Source organism: Antechinus flavipes, chromosome 1 (genome assembly GCF_016432865.1).
Source record: "Antechinus flavipes isolate AdamAnt ecotype Samford, QLD, Australia chromosome 1, AdamAnt_v2, whole genome shotgun sequence".
In the NCBI taxonomy this organism is placed as follows: Eukaryota; Metazoa; Chordata; class Mammalia; order Dasyuromorphia; family Dasyuridae; genus Antechinus; species Antechinus flavipes.
The window spans coordinates 680150812-680161427 of record NC_067398.1 but is presented as its reverse complement, the minus strand read 5'-3'; the positions used below and the strand labels follow the sequence as shown (position 1 = coordinate 680161427).

At 43.2% G+C, this 10616-nt stretch overlaps 1 protein-coding gene across 7 annotated transcripts in view; it reads left to right on the top strand.

Moving 5' to 3' along the window:
* The first annotated feature begins 1341 nt into the window (after positions 1–1341).
* CD209 (CD209 molecule) overlaps positions 1342–10616 on the top strand; it is a 53441-nt gene continuing 44166 nt past the window's right edge. Inside the window, exons 1-9 of one of the 7 annotated variants that reach the window (XM_051972511.1) lie at positions 1342–1470; positions 1756–1827; positions 3661–3747; positions 4324–4413; positions 4748–4810; positions 5370–5432; positions 5950–6012; positions 6560–6622; positions 6773–6924. In XM_051972511.1, the coding sequence (XP_051828471.1) occupies positions 1419–1470; positions 1756–1827; positions 3661–3747; positions 4324–4413; positions 4748–4810; positions 5370–5432; positions 5950–6012; positions 6560–6622; positions 6773–6924 (705 nt within the window). In that variant the 5' untranslated portion in view covers positions 1342–1418. The remainder of the gene's footprint in view (positions 1471–1755; positions 1828–3660; positions 3748–4323; positions 4414–4747; positions 4811–5369; positions 5433–5949; positions 6013–6559; positions 6623–6772; positions 6925–10616) is intronic. The other 6 variants (XM_051972508.1, XM_051972507.1, XM_051972512.1 and 3 more) reach the window with 6 other exon arrangements.

The window sequence follows — 10616 nt, the reverse complement described above, 5'->3', positions numbered from 1 at the left end:
TTATGCTTTTACTTGGATACAAAAAGAGCATTTTCTATCCCCAACAGTTTATATTGTAAGGTGGGAGACAACATTCAAAAAACTATACACACATACACAAATACATGCACTGATACCCACACAAGATACATACAATGTAAATAGAAGGCAAGCTTAGAAGAATGGGTGAAGAAGAAGAATTGAGAACAGCCTCCTGCAGAGAACTACAGATTTGGAGTGAATCTTGGAGAAAACCAGGGGAGAGACTAAGAATGAGATATGAGGAGAGAGAACATTCCAAGCATGGGGAAGAGCAAGTAGAAATAGGGTAAATCTATTAGTCTCTCTCGAGTCATATGTGGTTCCAATGAATACTTCCCGTTTGTTCTACATATGTTCCATGTTTGAATCTTCTTCCTGACTTGTGATGTAGTAAGTTGTGGGAGAAGTTGCCCTTATGTCTATTAGTGATGGAGTTGCTTTTTTTAATCACATATTTAGGAATGGATATAATGCTGGGTCTGCAATCAAGAAGACCTGATTTTAAATCTGCCTCAGACACTTACAGGCTGTGTAACTCTGGGCAAACTTACTTAATCCTGGTTACCTCAATTTCCTCTGAGTTGGAGAAGGAAATGGGTAACAACTCCTGTATCTTTGCAAAGAAAACTCTAATGGGGTCAAAAGAGACAACCATGGCTGAATAGGCAGCTAAGTGATATGACGGCTATAACATCAGGTTTGGAATCAGAAAAACTCATCTTTATGAGTTAAAATCTGGCCCCAAACACTTACTAGGTATGTGACCCTAGCTAAGTCTCATAACCCATTTTTGCTTCATTTTCCCATCTGTAATATGAACTGGAAAAGGAAATGGCAAACCACTCTTGTATCTTTGTCAGGAAAATGCCAAATGGGGTCACAAAGAGACAACAATGGCTGAATGACAAATTTGATTAAATGCCTTTGGCTTTGAAATAACATTAACTTTATCTGACTTGGTAAAAGAAACATGTTGGAGGTTGTGAGTAGATGCTGACTACCTCCAATGCACATCTGAGACCTTTGTGTGATGAGGGTTTTCAGTGCTCTATCCACTTTGACACCTAATTGCCCTCATTGGTTTTGGGATCAAGATCCCTGCTCACTCCTATCCTCTGATATCTCAATCCCTCTTTGGGACCTGTTACTTCTGTAGTGCCCTATCCCACTCCTCTCTGGGTTGTCCTCCACATTGTCTTTTATCTCATTTATTTTTATTTTCCCTAATTCTGTTTTAGCCAATGGAGAAGTGGGGAAAGTTCATTTCCCTTTTGTCATATTTTGTTCCGCTAGAGGGTAGGAGCCTGGGAAAGTGTTCTGTGAAAGAAAGAGAAACTGCCTAGTTGTGAAGAGGATTTGATCCCTAAGCAGCACAGAAACAGTCTTCAGAAAGAGCAATGGAGATGTGTGAAGCTGATGATCTAAAGAGTTCTGGGCTGGCAGAATTGGGTAGGTAAATATGAGTTCAAGAGTACCAGTGAGTGGGCAAGGTAGGAGTCAGGGCCATGTAGGGAATGGACCAGGGAGGGCTGGTGGAGAAGACCCTCAGGTTCTAGACCAGAGCACTTGGGTTCTCCTCATGATAGGCAAAGGAGAGTCCAGAAATAGCACGAAGTATAGGACAGAAAGATATCCTGTCCAGGGACCAGGAATGCATTTGCCCATTGCTTACCCATTTCCTCTCATATTGATGGGAGTGGAATAGCAGAAATCATATCTGATCATTTTATGTAGATGAGGACGCATTGATGCCCTCTGGATGGAGCAACTTTAACCTCAGAACTCAGAGCCTGAGAAGATATTCAGGTATGTGGACCAGTAAGGAGTAAAAGAGGACTGTGGAGACCACAGTAGCCTGGGCAGGACTAAAAGACAGGACTTCTGGGCCCTAGAGAAGCGCATAGAGAGCAGAGGGCTCAAGCTGGACTCTCTGGGTTCCTACAGGGGTAGTTTAGAGGGACAGTTGTCAGGATAGTAATTCAATTTAATTCAGTTCAGCCCAATGCACTCCCCTTTCATCTCCCTTTTTTTCACTCCCTAATTTCCTTCAAAGCTTAGCTCAAACTCCCCCTTCTCCATGTAAACTTTCCCATTTCCCCAGTTGCTAGTATGTTGCTCTTTGAAATTATGTTGTATTAATTTGCCATTTTGCAATGCATGTGTGTATGTATGTATACAGTGTATACATGTGTGTGGCCCACACCTGCACACATGCCTGTGAGTATTTGTACATAGATTTGCCTATAACAATACACGTATACACTTGAATAGATACACATATATAGATATGTGCACATATATGCATGCAAATATATATGTATATACATATAGTCTCTTCCCTTAGAATATAAGCCCCTTAAGAAGAAGCATTCTTTATTTTTGTCTTAATCGAGGTTAATGCCTAGAGAGCCAGCCTCAAATCCTGACAGATGTGGGTCTAAGCTTCCCCCCACCCCCAAACACATTGTAGCTCAGTGATCCGGGCAAATAATGGGATCTCTCAGGGCTTTAGTTCAGAGCTATCAAAAATGGTGTGCTAGCATCTATTATGCTTTAGTGGAAGTAAAAAAAAAAAAAAGCAGGGGTAGCGAACTTCATTTCAATCAAGCAAAAGCAAAAATGGACCTAATTAAAAGAGATAAGGAAGGAAATTATATCTAGCTAAAGGGTATCATAGAAAGTGAAGTAATAACAATACTAAATATATATGCACCAAGTGGTATAGTGTCTAGATTCCTAGAGAAGAAGTTGAGAGAGGGGCAAGAAGAAACAGAGAGCAAAGATGGGGTGCTAGCTGCATGTGGAATCAGGTTAAAATGAAATTTGGGAAAGAATTAACAAAATAAATAAAAATACAATAAAACATAGATAACATAACATTTTAAAACTAGGTCAGAAGGGAGTCAACTAAGCCATTACCTGACCCCAAAGCTGATCTCCCTACATCTGCTCCAGACAGCTATAAGGCTCTTTAGATTGAAAGAAAGGCACCAACCTCCTTTGGGAGAAGGAATCTTCCTCTCCCAGTGAAACCACAAGTCCAGTTTCTCTGCTCCATCCCTGTTATGAACTCACAGTAGATGCTTAATAAATGTTTGCTGTTAATTTAATTCAATCTCACAAGCAGATCCCCTGAGAGCATAGGTTAAACAGCTATCTCAGAGGACTTTCTGGAAGAGAAGGGCTAGAAGAACTCTAACTGGGGGCAGGAGTGGCTCCTAGTGGGTAAAAACATCATGGGATACAGGCTAGACATAACAAGGCTGTCAGAGATAATAGTAAGAGTCATTATGGCCAGCACTGCTATAAGGTGTACAGCCTTACTTATGTGGTCTCAATAACTTGGGGATATCAGGGCTAATATTATCCTCATGTTACAGATGAGGGAACTCTGGGTCCCATAGCTAAGCAGTAAGTGGCTATGGCTGAACTTGAATGGAGAGCTTCCTGAGGCACTGTTGCAGTGATGTATCTCCTACATCAGTGAGCCACTTCTAAGATAGTTGATAGTTTCATAGATTCAAAATGTGATTCTTTCTATTCTGGGTCTGTGTAATAAGGTAGAAGAGCTTAGGGAAGGTTTCCCAGGGTCTGGGGGCCAAGTAGCCTTGAGTTCTCCCCAACACTCCGTCCTTGCAGTTTCCTGGCTGAGTCGCCTGGGCTTCCTGATGATGATGTTCTTCATTACCCTTTCCTTCATCCTCAGCATCATTATCCTGTCCCGAGGTAAGGCCCGTTTCCAGGGAGATCAATGGCTTGGGTGAAGAAGTTCTATTTCTGATCTTTCTCATGGGACTTGGGAGATAGAGAAGAGGGGGAGGGTGATAGAATAGAAAGAGCATTGTCGCCTGAGTAGGAGAATCTGAATTCTAGCCCTGCTACTGCCAAGTATTAGCTGTGTCATCTGGAGCTGTTATAACCTGATCCCTGATCCTAAGTTTTCTTAATTACAAAGTGAAGTGGTTGGATTATCTTCAGTTTTCTAGCTTATGCTAATTTAGAAATCTGTGCTGCTGAGTATCTGGGTATTTGGGGCTACTCTGCAAGAGTGGAAGCAGGAATGGATCCCCAAAGTCAGGTTGAGCTAGGGGCCAGGCTTGAGCTCCCTGTCTTGAGTGAGATTGCCATACTATTAGACAGAGCAACATAAAAGAGGGATCATGGTTTAGGGGTCAATTCTGCCATTGGTTCCAGGGTAAGGGAAGTTTGTTTGAAATTGGGCTTTCTTCCTTACCCTGGACTCCTCAGATTTCTATTAGGTGGATATTACTCCAATGGACCCAACTCTATTTTATCTTCCAGTCTTCCAGACTCAAAGTCAGTATAACTTGGAGCATGAAGCAATCATGAAGAAACTGAGCCAGCTCTCTGCCCAAATGAAAGATGATTGGGGTGAGGCCAGGAACTGGGGAAAGACTCTAGTCTTAGTGGAAAGAATCAACCACTAGGTGGAGGGCTCAGAGACTTGCAGCAAAGGGGGACACAGAAGGACACTGGGGGTCTTTAGGGAAGGGACTTCTTGAGCTGTGGGTTGGAGCAGATGACCTTTGACATCCCTCTCAAGTTTGAGTATCTAAAGATCCAGAGGACCAGAAAGACCTGAACCACTGGATTCTCCAAGGAAGGGGAGACAGCCAGGAACAAGATGCAGCCTGGGTAGGACAGCTGGGTTCTCCAAAAAGCAAAGATGTTCATCTTTCTGACTTCCCTATTCCTCCCTCCCTAGATTTGAGGGCTAAAGAAAATCTTGAAGTTTCCCAGCTCATTGAACAACTGAACAATACCTTGAGTAAGTATACCTGGGCATATGGGAATGACTGTGGAAGTAAGAGAACAAGAATTGTACTTGAGTCTATCCAAAAAGGTCTGAGTTCAGTGGTCAGGAAAGGGAGCCAGGACTCTTGGATCCCTTGACAAGTCATACTCATTATCCAAAATCAGTAAAATTTGGAGCATGAAACAATCCAGAATAAACTGAGCCAGCTCTCTGCCCAACTGAAAGATGATTGGGGTAATGTCAGGAACTGGGGAAAAGACATCTGGTCTTAGAGGAAAGAATCACTCACCAGATGGAGGGCTCAGAGATTTGCAGTAAGGAGGGGCACAGGAAAGGCACTGGGCATCTCTGGGGAAGGGATTTTGGGAGCTGTGTGTTGGAGCAGATGACCTTTGACATCCCTCTCAAGTCTGAGTGTCTAGAGATCCAGAGGACCAGGAATACCTGAACAACTGGATTCTCCAAGGAAGGGAAGACAGCCAGGAACAAGATGCAGCCTGGGTAGGACAGCTGGGCTTTCCAAAGAGCAAAGATGTTCATCTTTTTGATTTTCCTATTCCTCCCTCCCTAGATTTGAGGGCCAAAGAAAAACTTGAAGTTTCCCAGCTCATTGAACAACTGAACAAAAACTTGAGTAAGGATACCTGGGCATATGGGAATGACTGGGGAAGTAAAAGAACAGAAATTGTACTTGGGTCTAGCCAGGACTCTTGGATCCTTTGACAAGTCCTACTTGTTACCTAAAGTCAGTATAATTTGGAGCATGAAACAATCCAAAAGAAACTGAGCCAGCTCTCTGCCCAGATGATAGATGATTGGGGTAAGACCAGGAATTGGAGAAAAAACATCTGGTTTTAGTGGGAAGAATCATCCACCAGGTGGAGAGCTCAGAGATTTGCAGCAAGGAGGGACACAGAAAATACACTGGGAGTCTCTAGAGGACTTCTTGAGTTTTGAGTTGTAGCAGATGACCCTTGAAATCCCTCACAAATCAATCTCTAGAGATCCAGAGCAGCTAGAATACTTGAACAACTGGGTTCTCCAAGGAAGTGGGAACTGCCAGGAACAAGATCCAGCCCAGAAAGGAGAGCTAGGCTCTTCAAAGAGCAAAGATGTTCATCCTTCTGATTTCCTTATTCCTCCCTCTCTAGATTTGAGGACCAAGGAAAAAATTGAAGCTTCCCAACTCATTGATCAACTGAACAAAACTTTGAGTAAGGATACCTGGACATTTGGGAAAGACTGGGGAACTAAAGAGAACAGGAATTGTACCTGGGGCTATCCAAAAAGGTCTGACTTCAGTGTTTGGGTGAGAGAGCTACAACCCTTGGGTCCCTTGCCAAATCCTACTCATTACCCAAAGTCAGTATACTTTGGATCATGAAGAAATCCAGAAGAAACTGAGTCAGCTATCTGTCCAACTGACAGGTGATTGGAGTAACATCGTGAACTTGGGAAAAGTCATCTGGTTTTAGTGGAAACAGTCAACCACCAAGAGGAGGGCTCAGAGATTTGTAGCAAGGAGGGACACAGGAAAGGCACTGGGGTCTCTGGGGAAGGGATTTCTAGAGCTGTGTGTTGGAGCAGAAGACCCTTGAAATCCCTCACAAGTCTGAGTCTCTAGGGATTAAGAGGAGCAGGAAGACCAGAACAACTGAATTCTCCAAGGAAGGAGAGATTGCCAGGAGCAAAATTCAGCCTGGCAGGACATCTAGGAAAAGTGTTCATTCTTCTGATTTCTGTCTATTCTTCTGTCTGTAGACTTGAGAGCCGAAGAACAAAATGAAGTTTCCCTGCTCATCAAACAACTGAACAAAACTTTGAGTAAGGACACTGGTACACCTGGGAATGACTGAGAAACTAAAGAGAACAGGAATTTGTACTTGGGAATATCCAAAAAAGTCTAATTTCAGTGGTCAGGAGAGGGAGCCAGAACCCTCGGCTCCCTTGCCTAGTCCTACTTATTACCCACAGGCACCTTTTGCCAACCATGTCCCTATAAGTGGGAATTATATAAAGACAGCTGTTACTTCTTTTCTGTGAACCAAAATTCATGGGAGGAAGCCAGAGAGGCATGTAAGATAGATGGTTCTGACCTGGTCATCGTCAGCTCTTCAGAGGAGCAGGTGAGTTGTTTTCTCAGGTCCAAATCCCTGGATCCCAGGATCCTTCCTATCTATATGATTGTAGACAAACAGTTTTCCTTCTATGAGCCTCATCTGTTTTCTTATCTGCAAATTGAAGGGGTTGCATTGATTGGACTTTAAAGTTGCCTCAACTCCAGATTTATAGTCATCTACAACGTGAAAGAAGGGTTAGAGTTTGTTTCATTTGCAGAACTCCAGAAAATAGAACAAGGATAGATGAAGTAGGGGTGGAAATAAGTTTTGGAAAACATTTTTGGCCAGTTGCAAGAGAGAAAGAACTTTACAATCTGATCTGTGTAGCCATGAAAGCAGCTGCTGCATGAGAGAGTGAACTTCTGGGAGTGTCCAGAGTAGCTTAGAGACCTTAGAGATAAGCCAGGGATGTTGGGTCTTCCAGAAGAGGGAAGGGCTAGCTGACCTCTAGGGTTGTTCCAGCTCTCAGACCCCCTATGAGAACGTACTGGTTGACCAACTGAAATGAGAATTGTGCTTGCTATCACAACATCTAGTTTCAGAATCTTTGCTCTATGGGCTTTGTGACTTGGGGCAATCTCCCTCCCCTTCACTGTTCTGGCTCCCTTCCTTCAGCTACAAAATTCTGGGGAGAGGAGAGGATATAGATGAACCCTAAGATCCATACTGATTCTCAGTGCTATGAACCTGAGGCTCTTCTTATTGCTCCTCCTATCCCTGGGAGCTTTGGGTCCTCTCTATCCTGTCCCTCCCATCCCCTCCTTACACTCAAACTTTCCAGTCTCCATTTCTCAAATCTTTGAGCAGAACACTCACTCATTTACTCAGCTTCCCTTTTTAAAGCACTGTCTTGAGCCAGGCATTGTCTTAAGCATTGGAGATATAAAGGCAAAAGAGAAACAACCCCATGCCCTCAAAAAGCTTATATAAGGACAGGCTAGAACATGCACACAAAAGAAATACAGGTCAGTTTGAGGGAGGAGGGGCCCTGGGGTAGGCTTCACATGTAAGATGGTGCTTCTGCTGAGCTTTGAAGGAAACTGGGCACTCCAAGCAAGGCAGGAGGGTTTTCCAGGGATGGGGACACAAACACAAAGGCATAGAGATGATGAATGGACTGTTGAGGATGAGGAATAGGAAGAAACTTAGCTGGAAAGTTTCTTCAGAATCATTTGTTTTTACTACTTTGTCTTGCCTCCCTTTCCCTTCTCTGACTGGGATCCCATTGTCACGCCCAGTCGCTTGTGGCTAAGCCCTGACAATTGTCTTCCAAGTAGAAGGTAGTATGAAGAAAAGAGTGTATTTGAAGTCAGAGGATCTGAATTCAAGTTCCTTCTTCTGCTACTATCATCAGCTGAGGCTATATTTGCTGAGGCAATTGGGGTTAAGTGATTTGCCCAGGGTCACACAGCTGGGAAGCATTAAGTTTCTGAGATGAGATTTGAACTCAGGTCCTCCTGACTTCAGGGCTGGTGCTCTATCCACTGCACCATCTAGCAGCCCCTAAGTGAATGTTTTGAAGTCAGAGGATCTGAATTCAAGTTCTTTCTTTTGCTACTAATTAGCTTGGTCCAAGTTCTTATCCTCTTTGGATCTCAGTTTTCTTGTCTGTAAGATCTAGTGTAGTAGTGGTGATGGATGATGCTCTAAAATGGGTGACTTTGGTCCAGTAATTCCATAGGATTCTTCAGAAAATTCTATCCTTCCTCACCTCCCAAACAGATAGGGAAGTGGCTCACATCCTTTGTTCAAATCCCTATTGCCAACAAAGAAGTAGTAGGTAGGGTGCTGGCCCCCAGGGAGTTTACAATTCAGTTTTAGGAGATGAGGGATAAGTGGATGAAGGATGTTTAGAAGAGAAACTTAATGAGTCTAAAGCAAAGCTTTTAAACTGTGTTTACAATTCTAAACTGAATGTGAAGATTACAGAATCATGATTTATTATTAGTAAATGTTTGATTTGGAAACCCATTTTATATCCCTAATACTGAAGATCAGGTAAAAATTTCTCAGGTGAAAAGGTGTTGCAAAGGGAAAAAGCCTAAGAAGCCTTGATCTAGGGGGCCAGAAGCATCTAGAGCAAAGGAATGAGCATTCAGGCAGAGTTAGGGAAAGATGGTTGCACCAAGTTTTGACGGTGCAGTGGGCCATGATGGGAAGGAACTAATATTCTGGGAGGGAGGCAGGAATGCGACATAGGGATTGAGACTGGAGAGAAAAGAGCTGATGACCTGTGGCTGAGAATGGTGCTGCAAGACAGGCTCAGAAGGGATTTTACATTAGATGATGATCTCTATAGGAACAAAGGATGCTTAGCCAGCAAGAATATGACTGCTGCCTTCAAGTACTAGAAAGGCTGGCATGTGGAAGACAGTCCATCAGTCTTGTGGCTGATCCTAGAGGACAAAATTAGGAGCAATGGGCAGAGCTACAGAGTTAAATTTAGGTTTCTTGATATCAAGAAAAATGTTCCTAAGAATGAGTTACTGATAAGTAAAATGGTCTTTCTTGAGAGGTGGCAGGTTCTCTCTCCCTGGGCATTCTTGAGAAAGACCTCTGTGACTCTAGATAAGCCATTTTCACCTTGTTGGGGAGTTTCCTCCTCTGAAAAAGGTTAGAGAAGATGTCACCAATGTCCCTTCTGGTGCTTTGTCTGTGATCATATGAGCACATATTTCAGAGGACATTCAGGAAGAGGTGAGACAGGGTCATCTCTGAGATCCATTCCAACTGAGGTTCTGTGACTTGGGGTTTGGCATAAATGAGAGATGTCTTGAAACCAGACAAGTGAAGGAGGCAGGGTGGCTCAGTAGACAGAGTGCTGGATCTGGAGCCAAAGGAGCTGGGTCACTTGCTGCCTGGGTGACTTTGGACAATCTTGGTCTTCAAAGTCCCTTCTAATTCTGAAGTTATAACTCTTAGGTTATCCTTTCTGAAGAAGGAAATGGCAAACCACTCCAGTATTTTTTGTCATTGTTAAAAAATAGCCATATATTTCTTTTTTACTTAAAAACTAAAATAAAAAAACCCAGAAACCAAATATGCAAAAAGAGACTGATATAACACATACATGTAGATGGGATAAGAGAAGCTCTCTCTCTCTCTCTGAGTCTCTTCTCTTCCTGATGCTACCCACATGATCCATACTGCTGCATGGCATCTCTATATAAGTCATTATTACCCTCCCCAAAGACACACTCATTCAGGTTAGTCCATAGTGTGTGCTAGTAAACTCCAAGGAGCCTGAGAATCACTGAGCACATGGAGGAGATTCATAGCCCCACAAGAACTCACACATGGATGCTGGAAGCAGGCCATCTCTGTGGGGAGAAAAACTCTTGTTTTGTGGGCTGCAGAGATCAGAGCTCTCAAACACCTTAGAGAAGAGCTAGCCCAGTCTTCTCACCTTACAAAGTGCCCCCAAATGCCTTTTTACCAAGGCCCAAAGAAGGGAAGAGGGTGCCCCAAAAGTTCATGTGCAGCCTTTAGGGAAGCTAGGATCCAATTCCAGTTGTTCAAACTCAGAGAGGCAGAGAGTGCGCCTGGGAGGAGCAATGGGTTCAGAGCCCACCTCATAGGCATCCTTAGCTGCATGATGCTGCCTAAGTATTTTAATCTCTCTCAAACAGTTCCTTTAGCCTTTAATATAAGAGATATTACTATATTCTTTATGTAAAAAATATCCATTATTTATAAAT